General features: G+C 42.9%; 2 protein-coding genes across 2 annotated transcripts in view; both read right to left on the bottom strand.

Moving 5' to 3' along the window:
* Nucleotides 1–19,154, bottom strand: part of ccdc12 (coiled-coil domain containing 12) — a 101,657-nt gene that overhangs the window by 15,612 nt on the left and 66,891 nt on the right. The gene's annotated exons all lie outside the window — the stretch shown is intronic.
* LOC139070017 (putative nuclease HARBI1) overlaps nt 14,341–19,154 on the bottom strand; it is a 15,482-nt gene continuing 10,668 nt past the window's right edge. The window contains exons 1-2 of the mRNA XM_070551566.1: nt 16,727–19,154; nt 14,341–16,647 (exon numbers count right to left, since the gene is read on the bottom strand). The exon at nt 16,727–19,154 is cut by the window's right edge and continues 10,668 nt beyond it. Of these exons, the coding sequence (XP_070407667.1) occupies nt 16,202–16,647; nt 16,727–17,009 (729 nt within the window). The 5' untranslated portion in view covers nt 17,010–19,154 and the 3' untranslated portion in view covers nt 14,341–16,201. The remainder of the gene's footprint in view (nt 16,648–16,726) is intronic.

Below are 19,154 nucleotides of genomic sequence, written 5' to 3'. Positions count from 1 at the left end.
GAGGGAGAGCCGGCAGATCAGCGTGAGGGAGAGCCGCAGATCAGCGTGAGGGAGAGCCAGTACCGGCAGATCAGCGCGAGGGAGAGCCGGCAGACTTGCGCTGCTGCGAACCGGTTCCGCATTGTCGCGCAGCGATCCAGGCAGCTGCTTCCAGCGCACGGTCCATTCTCAAAGTGGCGCAACCAAAAAACTATAATTAGCACACAATCGTTCATGTCCGCACATGTTCTCTATTTTCTGTCTTATTTGTGCCTGAAGCGCGCTACTGCGGAGCTCATCACCTGTGCTGTGGTGATTTCACCTCACGCAGCATCGAAAACGCGCTCTGCGCTTTTCGGTCAGGAGATCCCTTTGATCTGCTCAAAAGTAACTGATGAGGTGAAAAGGTAAGAATCCAGGCAACAGATTTTCTGGAGAATTATGAGGAGATGCAGGAAGATGAGAGACAGACAGGACAGGAAAATAGTTAAATAAAAACAAGAAAACAAAACAAAGTGTTGAAAAGTCAAATGTAGGTAGATTTATCTCCACTACACGTTTTTACTAGTAAAAAACAATAAGTTATACACATGTCATATTTATACATCTGATACAATTCAGATCACCTTCAAAACTCAGTCACACACCCAGGGCCGTTTCAAGACATTTTGGGGGCCAAGGCAAAATGCCCCCCCCCCCCCCCCATAACTGGGCTCCCCAGAAGCCTCTGTGTAATTCATACCCTCTCCAGTAGTATTAGTTATAATATTATCAGATGAAAAACTAAATTATCAGACATGCTGTCTCATCTGCTTCTTTTAAAAACTTGCAAAAAGTAACAAAACCATTTGAAAGCCGCTATTTGTGGATTCTCTGAAAGTTTCCATGGAGTGTGTGACAACTTATTTTTTCATTGATCCTATCATCTAATCTCACAGCTGAAACAAGCATCCTTAATAATCTGTGCACAGGAAGCTTACCGATGCTGTAGTAAAACAAAAGGTATAATAATTTATTATTAATAAAACCTTGTTGCAGCACTAAAGCAGAAAAATTAGATTTTGCATTAAATATGCAAAATATTTACATATGAATTGTTTTAGAGCCCTTTAATTGGCAGAATCTGATATTAATTTAGTTCTTACAAAAAATGGGTCCCAACATGGTTTGTGTGGCGTTGCCATAGTGTGACATCATAGGCACAGATCCCCTGTCCTCTTGTTTGGAAATGGAAATATGGTCACCCTATATTAAACAAACTGTCCACCCGGGCTTTTGCGCTGCACAGAGACGCTTCGCTGCCTACGACTGAATGTCAGTTGAGAGTCAGTCTCATGCAGACTGACCAATGAAGAGAGGGCCTCAAGTTAAGACCCTCTCCTCATTGGTCAGTCCACACGAGGTGGGTCAAAGGTTACTCTGGGCGGGTTACGTGTTGTCAAGCATTCAAGTATTGAGTATATTTACTGCATATTACAGTAAAATATTCTGTATGTGACCACATTATGGTGATCCTTGGGTCGTGATGATGGAGCCCTTGAATATTGTTGCCCAGGGTACAACAAAGTGTTAATCTGGCCCTGGTTCCGCCGTCACATTCCCGCAGGAACTGGTTGATCACACCGGGGCCAGACTACTAGCATGTGGTTTTACAACCACAATGTCCTCAGAAGCAAAAACGCTTTTAAAAGGGAGGGAGGAGTCCTAACTGTTGCTGCAGGCCTGTTGTGTGAGAGTGCAGTTATATACTGGTTAATATATTTTTGGGTTCAGTTGCTTTCATGTGGCCTAATGTGAGTCTATTTGGGATCATTGGAATGATCAGCAGCATTTCTTGATGTGACTTTATGGCAGTTGCCCAGGGCATCATCGCAAGGAGGATGGCATTCATTTACTTTTGTTTTATTTGGTCTTTTTTCAGTCAGTTTTGGAAATAGTGATCAATTTTGAGCCTATGTTTAATTACATTTAAAATAAATATTAACAGATGAGATCAAACAAAACAGATGAGAATTGCCCTTAAGCTGTTTAACTTGGACCAAGCATTTTAGGTCACAGATAGATGTAGCTTAGGGTCTCTGTCTATACACCTTATAAGACAATTTAGGTGATGGCATGTTGTTTTTCTGCTATTGAACTGTTTTCTAATAATGTTGTGTTAAATAAAGTGAAGGAAGGAGAGAAATAACGTTTCCCTAGCAGTTTTTAAAAATTTCCCCATGTAATCCGATTAATCGATTAATCGTGTCGAGACCCCATCCGATTAATCGATTATCCAAATAATCGTTTGTTGCAGCCCTACATTAAACCCAATCAAATCGAAACTTTGCCTGACAAGAGGGGACGAGCGGCTGACCAAACGATGTGAAGGTGTTTATTTTTTTATTTTTTTATTTTAGGAACTATTACCTTTTTAATTTTTTATTTTTAAATAAAAACGTTTTTTTAGTATAACTTTAAAAGATTTTGACATTTTTCAAAGCTCTTCAGATCAACAGTACCTAAGGTCAACTCAAGTGTGTATGTTAATTTTCAGCTTGATCGAACAGTATGGGGCGCTGTAAATAGAAAGAATTTATACTGTCGAAATGGATTATTGGATCTGCATGAAACGTTGTGGATGTCTTCATTATACAGTCTTGTAACAGTATGAAAAGACTGTTTTCCACCACAAGTCATTTCCCCCCTCTCCTCTGACACAGAACTAGTCTGCATGAGATATGGCCTCAAGGTCTCATGCATTTGCTATTTGCTGGGTGCAGTCACATGTAGGTTGATTACTAACATCACTGATTTACATTTTAATGCTCTTTGACACTCATATATCTAACTTTTTATAGAACTTTACTACTGTGATTACGTTTAGAAAACTTTGATTAACTTTGTTAATTTACCATTATGGGCTACAAACAATTTTGCCCTTCATTTGAAGACATTTTTACTTAGTGCAGTGAGTTCTCCCATACGCAGTATAGGGTTTTATTAATTTTATCCTTTTTGCACCACTTTTTGCATTACACTCATTTCTTCACTTAAAATGCTAATTCGCATAATTGCCTACACATAGTACATGCAGGTACTCACAGTGCTAGGTTTCTTTTTGTTTGTTAATTTGCATTAGACGCCATTTTGTTATGTCTACATTGAGGTGCCCTGTGCTGTGCTCTCTCTCCTCTCCTGAGTTTCGCTGATGATCCTCGCTCCCTGGGGGTAGACCTATGACTCGTCATCGGATTCTGCTCCTCCTGAGGGGTGTTCCGGCTCGTAGGACCTGCACGTCCGTTTGTTCCGGCATGGCTGCTGGGATACTTTGCTCGCTGGGACCTGACCTGCCTGCTGCTCTTTCCCGCACTGAATCACGATAAGTGCTATTACAAAGATCAATACACTATTTTGTAAGTAATCCCTACCCGTGGATATATAAACTTTTGCTCCTGCTTCAAATTATTACCTCCACGTGGATACCTTAATCATCTGCTGACTTCTGTGCTTCCAATGGGATTATGCGAGACAGTTGAAACCATAGACTGTTCTTCGGAGTGGGGTTCGTATCTCACCGCTTTTGGCCTCTTCCTGGGGAACTGTACCTTCCCCTGTCATCGGAGTCCCTTTAGGACTCTGGTTTGTTCAACGCCAGGTGGTCTCTGTACAGACCACCGTACCATTGAAAAGGGGGGATATGTAATGGTATGAAATGACTGTTTTCCACCATAAGTCATGTTCCCCCTCTCCTCTGACACAGAAATAGTCTGCATGAGATATGGCCTCAAGGTCTCATGCATTTGCTATAAACTGCTTTCTTTTCAGCTCAAGAGAAGAATGAAGAATGGGTTCTCTCCTTTAAATAAATCAAAGAAATATATTTTAATAAAGCTAACCAAACAAAGTGTTAGTCAATAAATAAGATGTGACCAATCCGTGAAATCAAAATATTAATTACTTTATTATAATCCTATAGAATATAATAAGTAATATGACTTTAAATGTTTCCACTAGGACTGATCTCACGTTGCGTTAATACATGACACAATCCTTTTACTGATCCAATCAGAATCTGCCAGATCTGACAGAGGCATGGTTTTGGTGGTGTTTGGTAAATCTGTCATCTTTTCATTCGACCATAAACCAAAACATCTGAAGTATAAAACTATGCCCACGTCATCTTTAACGCCAGTTCAAAGCGTTCTAGAGGTGTTGGAGTGGCCAATCCGTAACTTTGCTCTTCAGCCAAAAGAACCAACAACGAGCTGGATAAAATCTGTTGCTGTTCTAACTGCTGCAACGGTTCCTTTCAGAATAAAAGCTGAACTATCACGACCCAGGTTTGGGTCTCACTAGATGCCAACAAAAGTGTTGTGACCCGGGAGTATCTCAAGACGGGTGGTCGGCTGCCGCGGCTGCTTCTACAGGCTTCGGCTCCAAAAGGTCAAGCTGGACCTTTACACCTCCTGATCTAGACGGGGACTTCCGCGAAGGGTATGTAGACTGACAAATGGCGTCGAATGTGTTTATGAATCTCCAACCAAAGCTTAGAGCGAAGACATCACCTTCATTTCCCATCAGAACTAATCGCTTCTTCGGATTTGCTGGTTCTGAGCAACATTCCACACTACACCATTCTCTGTCTCATTCACCTTAGTTACACCATACATTTAGTGTTAAAGTTAGTCTAGTTTAAATTTGTTTAGTAATAAATCTTTAAACTTTTAAAACTTGACTCTCTCTGCTGTTGTCTGAAATAACACGAAGTGGTTACATAATCCCTGCAATAAAAAGTTCCAATCTTCTGGTTAAAATAACCTGACAGATCCATAAGGTTGATTTCATAGTTCCTATGGAATCCTACGCCTTATGGCTTATTAAATAACATGTAATTTAAGTCATTACAGTCTTAAGACAATAATATCAATATAGTAATGATTGATCAAGGTGGGTGTGGTTTATGATCGTGTAAAATTTCAAAATGGAAACATTTCTTAAAAAATAATTATTTGCATGTAGGAGGCTTTCAGGTTGTGTTAACTACATAGTAATGAGATCATATAGCAAAAATAGCAGCTCCGTGAAGAGGTTTGCTCTTTCTTTTTACGAAAGTCGTTTTTTTCTTCTTTTTTTTTTTAAGTTTGCAGTTGTAGCGCGAATTCCATTATTCCAAACTTGTTGAAATTTGACACAGAGTTTAGGTAGTTTATGAAACACACCCTTATAAAAATACAGGCAGATGTCACACATCGTAAAGGTAATCTAGAAATATTTTGAGATTTTTGTAAGAAAGCATAGATTTTTAATAAATCTTTAAATCTATGTCAATTTTTCAGTACTGTTGAATAAACAAGTAAATGTTTCTTGGTAGAAAGTTCTTTACATATAAAAAATATAAAACATATAGAACATTCCACATGCACCTTTGGTGATCAGAGAATTTTTTTTTACTAATTTTATAACATTTTTTAATAAATATTTTAAGTTTGGGGTTGACCATTAAAATTATATTTAACAAATTTTCTAGAAGAAAGCTTTGCATCTACTGATACAAAAACAACTGCATTTTATTCCACACGTTGACATTGCCATGTGAGAATATTTAGGTAATTTTGAGACGATTAATGGATTTTTTAAAAATAATTTAATCAGTTAATCATAGGATTGAATCTAGAGACAATAAGTAATACCATTATTTTTTATTAATTTTTAAAAAATTTAATAAACATTGTTAGTAATTATTGAAATGGCAAATGGCATTTAATCGTATAGCACCTTCGTAGGGTTCTACAACCCCCCCAAGACGCCAAACAAAACCATCAGTCAGTTACCCATTCACACAGTCACACGCTGGTGGGGATTAGTAACAATGTTGCCACAGATGCACTGGGGCACACTAAAAGAGGTGAGGCCGCCACCGGTGTCTCCAACCACTACCAACAGGCAAGGCGAGTTGAATGTCTTGTCCAAGGACACAACAGCAGCACAAGTCTGGTCAGAGTCGGGATCGAACCTACAACCTTCCAGTTACTGGACAACCCGCTCTACCTCCTGAGCTACTGCTGCCGCATACAGCACATAACTTATCTGACTAAATCTCCACAATCTTTAAAGATTAAATGATAATAAGGATCGAGATGTTAGCCATGCCTATGAAAGATTTTCATACAGGCTGTGCAAAAGGTTCAAAGAGTTTTCCTGAGTCTTCATTTCTTTGTGCCAGTTGAAGTGAGCTGACAGGATGCCGGCAAGAAAATGTGTTTAAGGGGTAGGGCCATTTGAGGAATGGCAAAGGCAGGGGCGGGGCCGGGTGGGGGACTTGCGCTTGTTGGCTTGGAACCCATTGATAACCGCATGCAGTTCTAGTTATCGTTATTATTCTCCGCTGAAGTAAAATGGGTGCAATAGTCAGAAAATGCCACTAAAAATCTAACATGGCAGTTCATACGCAATTGGCACAATTTCAATGTCAATGCGTTTTGGTTAACAACTCTCAAACCATAGCCTGCACACTCAAAAACTTTTTATGCACTTGATCCTTGGATGATTTTGCATGTTTTATATTAGCCATGCCCATTTCTGCCTCACAGGGTAACTGCAGGTTTAAGGGAGCCAAATTTAAGACTTTTTAAGACCTTTTTAAGGCCATTTTGACCAAATTTAAGCAACTTTTTTTTTAATTAAATTTTAGCTATAATTTCCAGCTATTGCCTGGAACCGGTGCTAACCACGTCGCCAACGTGGGATAAGCTATCCAGTTACCATTAAACTTGCACTTCCCCATGGCGCAAGCTCCCACTAGCTTAACCAGCTAATGTGCTCATCTAAAAATGGGCCCCTTTCACAACCAACTGAATGTGTATGGTTCTGCTTACGCCAACATCATACACAAAAAATGCTGAACACTAACTAGAAATTTATGAAAATTTTATAGAAATAAAATAATCTTGTTTATTGGGTCTTTGGACATTTAAGACCTTTGGATACTGTATTTAAGGATTATTTGTCATTTTTAAGGATTTTTAAGGCCTTAAATTTGTGAAAGCAAATTTAAGACTTTTTAAGGACCCGCGGATACCCTGGCCTCAGTAGAATTTATTGCTAAATCGCAAAGTTCTAGTTGTTTTTAATAAATATTGAAGAATGCAGATATAAATGGATAGCTGAACGTTACGCATTTTCTTTGGGCGAGTTATTGGTGATGGTGTGGGCACAGTTTAGCGACCTCCACCTGGATGGAGCCCTAGGGGGCTGCCTATTTCGCCTGTAGGATGGACCGGCACTGTGTAGAACCCTAAGAAGGTGGAATGCAAATACAATACAAGGGTAGTAGAGGGATGTGGAGTGTACAGTGGAGAATACAGTCAGTAAAGACGGCTCTCCCTTGCCCTGCCTCCATCATGCTTCCATCTCAGGTTTTCAGGGAAAATGAGTTAAGCCTGGCGGCTTAGGCCATCGGGGTGGGGGTGGGGGTTGCATGCTCCGACCCGCAGCGGTCCTCTGTGAAGGGGGGTGGGGGTTGTGCACTCTGCTGCTGTTTCTTAACAATATCAGCTGATAGAGGGCTCTAGTTTCGTTGCACCTTTCGTGTCAGCGGACAGGGTAGGGTCGAAAAGGGGGGCGGGGCATGACGCTTAGCCTGGCGGGTGGCCAAGCAAAGCCTGGCGGGCCGCCAGGCTTATAAGGCGCTGAGGGAAACCCTGCATCTGAAAAGCTAGGTTATCCAAGTTATCTCAGTAGTTATGCTGCTATAGGCTTAGACTGCTGGAGGATGATGATGAAGAAGAAGAAGAAGAAGAAGAAGAAGAAGAAGAAAAATATCATTTCTATAGCGCCTCTCAAGATAAAAATCACGAGGCGCTTCACAAAAACCAAAAATCTAAAAATATAAAAAAGAATTTAGAAAATGATTGAAAATATATTTAAAATGAGAAAAAAATAGACAATTGTGATTAAAAAATGTGAAGAAAGAGAGTGAAAAGGAAAGAGGGAAATCAGTGGATCCTGAGGAAGGTGGAATAGGTGGGGAGAGCAGAATAAAGAGAGAGTGGTGAAGAAGGTCATACAAAAGCAAGCTTGAACAAGTGAGTCGTCAGCTGCTTTTTAAAGGAGACCACTGAGTCCACTGATCTCAGGCTCAGGGGGAGAGAGGTCCAGAGTCTGGGGGCCACAGCAGCAAATGATCTGTCACCTTTGGTCTTTAGCCTGGTGCTGTACAACCAGTAGGCTTTGATCACTGGACCTCAGGGACCTGCTGGGAGTGTAGGAACTGAGAAGATCACCAATGTATGATGGTGCTTGTCCATGTAAGGCCCTATAGACCAGAACCAGGATCTTGAAATGAACCCTGAAGTTGACTAGCAGCCAGTAAACCTGGAGGAGAAGCGGGGTGATGTGAGTGTGTTTGGAGGACTTGGTCAGAAGCCGAGCACAGGCATTCTGAACCACCTGCAGACGGTTCAGGGAGGTTTTGCTCAGGCATGTGAAAAGAGAGTTACAGTAGTCTAAGCGTGAGGAGATGAAGGTGTGGAGAACTGTCTCAAGTTCAGAGCGGGACAGAATGGGACTCAGCTTAGCAATGTTCCTGAGATGGAAGAAGGAAGAGCGAACAAGAGAACTAACATGAGAATCCAGGGTAAGAGCTGGGTCAAAGGTCACACCAAGATTCCTGACAGAGGGTTTGGTGTGAGAAGCAAGCTAACCAAAAGAGTCTCCGACTTTGGGAACCAGCTTGTCTGGGGCACAGACGAGGATCTCAGTCTTATCTTCATTCAGCTGTAGAAAGCTCCCAGCAATCCAAGTTTTGATAGAGTCTAAGCAGGTGTGTAACAGCTGCAGCTTAGACATCTCATGGGGCTTAAAGGAGATGTACAGTTGGATGTCATCTGCATAAAGATGGTAGAAGATTCCGTTGAAGGAGCTCAGGATGTGCTGAAGAGGAAGCAGATAGAGGAGGAAGAGCAGAGGCCCCAGCACAGAACCTTGTGGGACACCATGGCTAAGAGAGGTGGTGGAGAACCTAAACTTGGAGACGGCCACAGAAAAGGAGCGCTCAGAAAGATAAGAGGAGAACCACTCCAGAGCAGTTCCTGATAGGCCTACCCAGTCTCTCAGCCTCTCCAGTAGCAGACGATGGTCAACAGTGTCAAAGACTGCAGTCAGGTCCAGCAGGACCAGAACAGAACAGTCCCCTGCATCACTGTGAGTCAGAAGGTTATTGGAGACCCTAAGAAGAGCTGTTTCAGTAGAATGAGCTATACGAAAACCTGACTGGAAGCTATCATAGATGTTATTAGGGCTGCAACAACGAATCGATAAATTCGATGAAAATCGATTACTAAAAGCGTTGGCAACGAATTGCGTCATCGATTAGTTGTGTCGCACAACTCTCCCAAAAGCGCCCCCTTCCCGCCTGCAGAGCAAGTCAGATCAGCGCGAGGGAGAGCCGACAGATCAGCGCGAGGGAGAGCCGGCAGATCAGCGCAAGGTTTGCGCTGCTGCGAACCGGTTCCACCCAAGGCCGGATTAACTGGGCAATTGCCCAGGGCCCACGAACTCTAAAGGGCCCAGGGCACGAGCACAATACTGTATCTATAATTTCCCGCTTTATGAGGACTATGGTGACCGTACGTTCCGTTTTCCCCGGACTTGTCCACTTTTCACTCTCTGTCCGGGCGTCCGGACTGCGGGTTCTTGTATTGATGAAAATGTCCAGCTTTTCATCCAGGAGCAGGGATCGAATTATGGGGGAGCTGTATATCCTACACATCCAGGGAAGCCGGAAAAAAGTTTTCTATATTATATCATTTTTGGACTCTTTTGAGCAGAGAGCGGCACAGCGCATTGTTGCGCAGCGATCCAGGCAGCTGCTTCCAGCGTACGGTCCATTCTCAAAGTGGCGCAACCAAAAAACTATAATTAGCACACGATCGTTCATGTCCGCACATGTTCTCTATTTTCTGTCTTATTTGTGCCTGAAGCGCTCTGCAACTGCGGAGCTCATCACCTGTGCTGTGGTGATGTCACCTCACGCAGCATCGAAAACGCGCTTTGCGGTCAGGGGATCCCTTTGATCTGCTCAAAAGTAACTGATGAGGTGAAAAGGTAAGAATCCAGGCAACAGATTTTCTGGAGAATTAAGAGGAGATGCAGGAAGATGAGAGACAGACAGGACAGGAAAATAGTTAAATAAAAACAAGAAAACAAAACAAAGTGTTGAAAAGTAAAATGTAGGTAGATTTATCTCCACTACACGTTTTTACCAGTAAAAAACATATTTATACATCTGATACAATTCAGATCACCTTCAAAACTCAGTCACACACCCAGGGCCGTTTCAAGACATTTTGGGGGCCAAGGCAAAATGCCCCCCCCCCCCCCCCCCCAACTGGGCTCCCCAGAAGCCTCTGTGTAATCCATACCTTCTCCAGTAGTGTTAGTTATACAGTGTTTATAAAAGCCCCTCAGACATTACTGACATGTTCTAATATTATCAGATGAAAAACTAAATTATCAGACATGCTGTCTCATCTGCTGCTTTTCTAAACTTGCAAAAAGTAACTAAACTATTTGAAAGCCACTATTTGTGGATTCTCTGAAAGTTTCCATGGAGTGTGGGACAACTTATGTTTTCATTGATCCTATCGTCTAATCTCACAGCTGAAACAAGCATCCTTAATAATCCGTGCACAGGAAGCTTACCAATGCTGTAGTAAAACAAAAGGTATAATAATTTCATATTAATAAAACCTTGTTGCAGCACTAAAGCAGAAAAATGAGATTTTGCATTAAATATGCAAAATATTTACATATGACTTGTTTTAGAGCCCTTTTATTGGCAGAATCTGATATTAATTTAGTTCTTACAAAAAATGGGTCCCAACATGGTTTGTGTGGCGTTGCCATAGTGTGACATCATAGGCACAGATCCCCTGTCCTCTTGTTTGGAAATGGAAATATGGTCACCCAGTATTAAACAAACTGTCCACCCGGGCTTTTGCGCTGCACAGAGACGCTTCGCTGCCTATGACTGAACGTCAGTTGAGAGTCAGTCTCATGCAGACTGACCAAGGAAGAGAGGGCCTCAAGTTAAGACCCTCTCCTCAATGGTCAGTCCACACGAGGTGGGTCAAAGGTTACTCTGGGCGGGTTACGTGTTGTCAGGCATTCAAGTATTGAGTATATTTACTGTATATTACAGTAAAATATTCTGTATGTGACCACATTATGGTGATCCTCAGGTCGTGATGATGGAGCCCTTGAATATTGTTGCCCAGGGTACAACAAAGTGTTAATCTGGCCCTGGTTCCGCCGTCACGTTCCCGCAGAAACTGGTTGATCACACCGGGGCCAGACTACTAGCATGTGGTTTTACAACCACAATGTCCTCGGAAGCAAAAACGCTTTTAAAAGGGAGGGAGGAGTCCTAACGCCGGGGACACACTGGCCGCGGAAGCGCCGCGAAAATGGGACAGCCTTCATTCGGCGCCCTTGTTAAGCTATTCTATAGACCACATGGGCCGCCGAAGCGCCGCGAATCGCCTCGCGCCGGCGCTCCAGCCCGCGCCGTGCAGCGATCATTTCGGCGTTGGCTCTATTTTTTTCGCGAGCCGCGGGTGAATCGCGTCAATTCTGGCAGGAAGTCAAACGTAGACATAAGAGGCAGGCCGGTAAAGTTAACAAAATAAGGCATTTCAAAATAAAATTCCGCAATAGTCAAATGTGTTTGTAATCAGACACTGCAGAAAAACCACACGAACACACACACACATCGAACTTGTGTGCGTGTGTGGTTTTGGGTGTCTTTTCACCGGAGCAAACAGGACAGAGAGGCAGAAAGTCTGAGGCAAGCAGTTGAGATGGATGACTTTAAATTAATTATGGAAGTTGAGAAACACAAGGAGCTGTACGACCCCCGAAAAACATGGTTATCTACGTACCCATTTCGGAAGAAACTGCTAGGATACAGCTGAAGAATTGGAGCGGGTTCCAAGAGATTCAACTGGCAGAAACAACTCATACCATAGGTTCACACACACACACACACACACACACACACACACACACACACACACACACACACACACACACACACACACACACACACTCAAACGTAGAGGAAAAGAGCTGAGAAAAGGCAGAGAGGAAATGGAGGACACCGAGTGTTTAAAAGAAAAACTACAGCTGAGCCGAGGCGCGCCTCGACTGGGGCGCGTCTGATCTGAACTGAGGAGCGGCGAGCAGCGGCCGAATTTCGTGAGCAATTCGCTTCTCAGCGCTTCGCGGCGCTTCCGCGGCCGGTGTGTCCCCGGCGTAACTTTTGCTGCAGGCGTGTTGTGTGAGAGTGCCGTTATATACTGGTTAATATATTTTTGGGTTCAGTTGCTTTCATGTGGCCTAATGTGAGTCTATTTGGGATCATTGGAATGATCAGCAGCATTTCTTGATGTGACTTTATGGCAGTTGCCCAGGGCATCATCACAAGGAGGATGGCATTCATTTACTTTTGTTTTATTTGGTATTTTTTCAGTCATTTTTGGAAATAGTGATCAATTTTGATTAATTCACAGCCTATGCTTAATTACATTTAAAAAATAGTTGTTTGACATCCCCAGTTATAATAAATGTCAACAGATGAGATCAAACAAAACAGATGAGAATTGCCCTTAAGCTGTTTAACTTGGACCAAACATTTTAGGTCACAGATAGATGTAGCTTAGGGTCTCTGTCTATACACCTTATAAGACAATTTAGGTGATGGCATGTTGTTTTTCTGCTATTGAACTGTTTTCTAATAATGTTGTGTTAAATAAAGTGAAGGAAGGAGAGAAATAACGTTTCCCTAGCAGTTTTTAAAAATTTCCCCATGTAATCCGATTAATCGATTAATCGTGTCGAGACCCCATCCGATTCATCGATTATCCAAATAATCGTTTGTTGCAGCCCTAGATGTTATGTTCATCAAGAGCAGCTGTGAGTTGTTTAGCCACAACCTTTTCCAAGATCTTGGAGATGAACGGAAGTTTAGAGATGGGTCTGAAGATGCTATGGAGAGAGGGGTCGAGACTCGGTTTTTTAAGAAGCGGGTGGATTACAGCGTTCTTAAAGTAAGCAGGGACCTGACCAGAAACCACAGAAGCATTAACTATAGAGAGCATGCTGGGACCGATGGACTGAAAAGCACTTTTAAACAAAGATGAGGGTAAGATGTGGAGGGGGCATGCAGAGATCTTCATAGAGTTAACTAGTCTGGTTAACTCAGGCAAAGAAACAGGAGCAAAGCTATCTAGGATGATGGGCCTGGTTGGAGTCGGGAGAGGCAGCGATAAGGCTGAAGGAGAGATGCTAGATCTAACCTTATTGACTTTGTCCACAAAGAAAGACAGAAAGTTCTCACAGTCTGCAACAGAGTGGATGGAGGCTGTAGGAGAGGCAGGAGACACAATGCTGCTGATGGTGTTAAACAGCACCTTGGGGTTCCCTTTGCTCTGGGACACCAGGTTGAAGAAATAGGAAACCCTGGCATCACTGACTGCAGAGTTAAAGGATGTCAGAAGATCCTTTAGATGCAGCAGATGGACATGGAGATGGGTTTTCTTCCACAAGCGCTCAATTTTTCTGCATTGGCGCTTCAGGCTGCGAAGGCTGTCATTAAACCAGGGAGCAGGGTTCACTGCAGGAACTGATCTGGTTCTGACAGGACAGATGTTGTCCAGAATGGAGAGGCAGTGCTCGTTAAACTGAGAAGTTAAGGAATCTTGGTCGTTATCAGAAGAACAGGGTGGATCAAAAGCAGCAGAAAAATTGCTAGCTGTGCTCTCATTAAGAAAACGAGAACTAACCATACGGCGAGCAGGAGGTGGGGACGCAGAAACTGACAAGTTAAAGAAAATGCAATGGTGATCTGAAATATAAACGTCCTCAGGACAAACACTGTCAGCATTTAGACAGTGTTTGTCCTGGTTAGGGTTAGGTTCAGTAGATATAACTCCATGAATTCCCCCTGAGTCAGTCCAATGACCGAAACAGTTTAATTAGGGAATAACTGGCAGTGCGCGGGCTGCCGCATGTCACTCAGAAACCCCTTTCCATTGTTGGTTTTTCCAGATTGAGAGCGAAGGAGAGCAAGAGAGTGAGAGGAAGAGCAAGAGAGAGAGAGAAAGAGAGAGAGAGAGAGAGAGAGAGAGAGAGAGAGAGCAAAAGAGAGTGTAGAGACCAGGTTGAGATTGAGAGTGAAGGAGAGCAGGAGAGCGAGAGGAAGAGCGAGAGAGAGAGAGAGACAGAGAGAGAGGAGAGAGAGGAGAGAGAGAGAGAGAGAGAGAGAGAGAGAGAGAGAGAGAGAGAGAGAGAGAGAGCAAAAGAGACTATAGAGACCAGGTGTTTGCCCTGGTTAAGGTTGGTTTATGCTTGACGCGTCCGCGAGGTCCGCACGGCTCTGCGCGGGAAAGTTGCGTCATTTTGCGTCACTTTAACAACCACGCCCCTCCACCGCGTCTCCGCGCAGCCCAAAATTTCCGCAACGCGCACCTAGGAAATTTTCTAACCACGCGGACGGTCAGACGCGGAAAAACGTGGCGGACTGGCAAGAACTAGTTGTGGCGGAGGTTCGTAAATACAGGCCTTTGTATGATTCAGCTCTCAAAGATCACCGTGATCAACATGTTGTAAGTAATTCTTGGAGAGAAATAGCTTGCACTGTCGGAAAAGACGAGGACGCTGTGAAAAAAATGCTGGAAAAACATCAGGGACCGATATGTAAAGGCAAGGAAGGGGAACAAAGGGAAAAGCGGTGATCCTGGTGGAAACCACAACACTCCACCAATTCTAAAAGAGCTGAGTTGGCTCTCAACTTTCATAAAACATAGAGCAAAAGAGACCAACGTGACATCAGCCGTGGTAAGTATTAAAATTATTTTTCTGTGAAGGTTTAAGAAATGTGTCTGATCACAGGATGCATAGAAAGACTTAATATTTTTTCTGTTAACTCATTCACTGCCATTGACGCCTGAAGTCGTCATTTTAGATCCAACCGTTCACTGCCAATGACAACATAAGTCGTCATTTGCATTTTTTTTACTGTTTGAGCATCAGAACGAGCCCCCGCGCTGAGAGAACAAACATCTCAGCCCTGAAGCCGATCTTCATCCGCATACGTCACACGTCACATGATCAGGAAGCAGACCATCCATGTATTAGGAGACCGTTTTGGGCCGTTCCTCTAAAAAAAGTGAGGCGCGAACCGGAAAAGCGTCTGCCAATCACAATTCAACAACGGATTATGAAAGAACGGATAACGCTCGAAACACACAGATTCTTCCTGATGAGGTGAGTCTCCGCTTTGTTTTGGTTGTTTTGGCATCGACATAATCCTAGTGCGCAATGTTCTGTGACTCTTAAAAAAAACAGTAAAAACGATGAGAAATGCTGGCAGCGAAGGCCGTTAGCGATCAGGAAACGGCTGGCAGTGAATGAGTTAATGTTAAATAACAAACAGCTTCAATAAAATAAGTATATGTTAACTTTAATTTATTTATTTTAAAGGTTGAGGAGGAATCACAATCAGAGGCAGATCTCCTCCAGTCTGATTCCCCACCCTCCCCGTCCCAACGCCGTCTCCTTCATTATCCTCATCCAGTTCATCTGAAATCAGCACAATATGCCCACGCACCCTCCAAGACACGTTTTCCAACAGTTGTCCAATGGAAAAGGTCTTCTCCTCTCCAGGATCCAGTGGTGGTACGTGCAGTTGTACTTAGTTAATTGGAAATGAATTTTAAAATATTTACAAAACTGCTTTTCTGTTCAGGTTTAACCAGTGTCTTCATGAGTCCAGGCCCAGCACCAAAGAGGAGGAAGAAGAAGGATGACTTGTTGCTCAAAAGGCTCGACAGGATTGAGCATGACGAAGCTGTCCTAAATGACACCGAAGATATTAGATTTGGAGATGTTGTTGCTGACTTGCTTGGGAAAATACCATCTCAAAAGAAAATGTCTGCCCAGTTTAAAATCTACCAGCTGCTGTATGAAGCGATAGAGACAAACAATTCACGGTAGATTTTTTATGGTTTATTTTTTGTTTTTTCATTTGACTGTCATTTTTTTACCTTGAACACAACAATTGGTGTGATTTAACGCATTGAGTTGAGCTCTATTCCTTGTTGCCTAGAGAACTGAATGAACTGACGGCACAATTGAAAATGACCTTCCATCTGCAGACACGATTCAGAGCAGACCAGAGGCTTCATTCAGTGTACCTCTCCTTAGCACGCTTTCCTGCCAAGGTACAAGTCCTTGCGGTGACAGGAAGAATTACTTCATTTCTGGCTGAAATTGCAGCCCGAGTTGCTCGTGCCTTGCTGAGCTGTCCAGCATCCAACAGGTTGCTGTCGCCGGCAACTACTCTTCTCCATTCCCCATCCACCACATCACCTGCAGATGTGAAAGAGTTGGAGAACCTGGGTGGGATGTAGCGGGTGGCTGGGGTGTTGGCAGCATCAGTGCTGCTTAGGTAATTGTGTAAAGCCACACAGGTCTTCAAAACTTTAACAGATTTGTCAGGGTGGAAGTCGATTGGTCGTCTCAGGATCCGCCATCGGGCTGCCAGGATGCCAAAGCTGTTCTCTATCACCCTCCTGGCACGTGAGTGGCGGTAGTTGTAAATCCGCTGTGTGTCATCAAGGTTTATTCCTGCAAGTTAAAAGATTAGGTTATATAATAATCCCAATTAAAGAAATCTTTATCCTATCACATCCTAATGATAACATACCTGGAAAAGGCCGCATCAGGTTTTGGTGGAGAGGGAAGGCCGCATCACCTAGGAACACATGTGGAACAGTAGTTGTGGAACCAGGCAGGTTGGTCGGGGGTGGTAGGTCCAGGGTTCCATGGAGCAGCCTGCTCCCGAACATGCACTCCTGAAAAACTCCACCATCACTCTCTCGCCCATATGCCCCTATGTCCACCATGCTAAATCTGTAGTTAGCATCACACACAGCCATGAGCACAAGGGAATGGGTTCCTTTGTAGTTGAAAAAAATCACTCCCTGCATTTGGTGGTGCTTTTATGATCACGTGTTTTCCATCCACGCAACCCAAACAATTTGGGAAATTCCAAACACGCCAGAATTCCTGGGAGATGTCTGCCCACTTGTTTTTGTCAGGTAATGAGACGAAATCACTGCACAACGCCGACCAAAGGGCCTCACAGACTTCAGTGACAATGAGGGAGACTGTTGTGGATCCCAGCCTGCAGCTCTGTGCCACGCTTTGCTGGCTGTTTCCTGATGCAAGCACACGAAGCGTGACAGCAAGTCTTTCTTCCAGTTTCACAGGGCTACTGTGGGTCGCTGCGTGGTTAATATGTGGTCGAATACGATGCAACAAGTCGTCAAATCTATTGGCAGACATGCAAAAGTACTTGAAATGTGACTGTTCATCGATTCCACGCATGGGTTTCGCAAAGGAACTATATTCACCTTCGTCTCGTCTACTTTGGTTTAATGGACGAGTGGACCATCTCCTTCGTCGTCTGCTGCGTTGCAATAGTAAACATACAATTTCTTCCTCTTCAAGTAATAACCTCGCACGTCTCATCCGTGGTGTCGCCATGTTGTAAACAACAGTAATTTCTACTTCTACTACGGTGTAATGTTGGATACATGCTGTAGAGCTCCATGCTGCCCCCTACAGTTTGGGAGAATATTGGCTCACCGCAGAGACAAGCCGCACGAACCATAAACGCTGCAAGCTGTGAAGCGCGTTCCGTCCGTGAGCCGCATCACCGCGCAGAAAGTGAATGCGTCAAGCATAAACCAAGCTTTAGGGTTAGGACAAACACCGTCTAAATGCTGACAGTGTTTGTCTAAATGTAAAGTACTAACCACTTTCCACACACTACTACTTTCTTCTACAATTTGCTCTTCAAGTGGATTATTTCCTGCTATTTGAGCTGTTAACTTTATTTTTTCTCTGTAAGTGTTTTTCTCCCCAGAAGAAGCAACAATGATGTTTAGCTGAGCTGTGGTGGCCTCATGGAGGGGGCCATCGGCTTGAACACTGCTGCTAACCACTTAAACATTCTCCCTCTCCTGATAACATTTTACTTTCTTTGACACTGAATGTGCTACTACTAGTTTATCTGCTGAATTATTTATAGAATAGAGGGGGGGGGGGGGGGGGGGTTGAAATTATGACACGTCTCACCTTTATGTTAATATTGTTTTATTTGATGCACTCCACTTTGAACTGCACCAGTCCAGCGACTGCTGCATTTTAATAACTAGTATTAAAGGTGAGTACACCAATATTTGCACAAGAATAATTTCTGTTTTAAACTCTCAGTGACACACTTTGCAGGGGGGATTCGGCATTTAATTTTTCTTGGCGTCTGGAAAAACGCCTCCTTCTGCCTCCCTTTATTTGACTTTCTGCCCCCTTTATCTTGGTCCAAGATCATTACTGGGCTGGCCCTGTTAAACACCTTCTACACCCCTGCTTAGTAGACTTAATGAAGTATTTTTAAGTCAGTATAAAAATGACTGAAACACAAATTTACATATTTGGCATTATTGACCAATATCTTTGATTTAATTTATTTGTTAAGAACATCAAGATGCATTACAGTGAACATGTTTCTAGTGCAGAGAGGAGACAACCCATAGAAGCACTGATTTGATCTCATTTCAGAGAAAAATAGAACAGGTCAGATGCACCTAATAAATAAAATTACTAACATAAACTCAGGAATCTGTTTCTTTGCTTCGTTGTTCTGGTGCTGAAAATATCACTAATGCGGATCAAAGGAGATACACAGATGAATGCATCTCTTATTTATTATTTGGAAATTAGTGGGTGTTGTTTACATCAATACATTATTTTAAATCTGAAATTGATATGGAAAGATCAGACGTTGATATGTGTATTGTTTATTTGAAAACTATTTACAGAGCAGCCTCAGAATTGAGATTGAATATTTTTGATCACAAAAGTAAAGGAAGTATTGCAGAACAAGTGTTTCAGTAAAATCAGAACATTAATGTTTAAGTGCATGAATTAATACATCTGAACTCATGCAGTAGGAACTAGGAAATATGAAATACTAGAACCAGACACAACTTTTTGATTTTTTTTCCATATTAATTTGATTAAATTGATTATTTCCTAACGTTGTTGGCATTTTCCCACATACAAACAAA

Source organism: Nothobranchius furzeri, chromosome 5 (assembly GCF_043380555.1).
Source record: "Nothobranchius furzeri strain GRZ-AD chromosome 5, NfurGRZ-RIMD1, whole genome shotgun sequence".
Lineage (NCBI taxonomy): Eukaryota > Metazoa > Chordata > Actinopteri > Cyprinodontiformes > Nothobranchiidae > Nothobranchius > Nothobranchius furzeri.
This window is presented reverse-complemented; position numbering and strand designations above follow the sequence as displayed.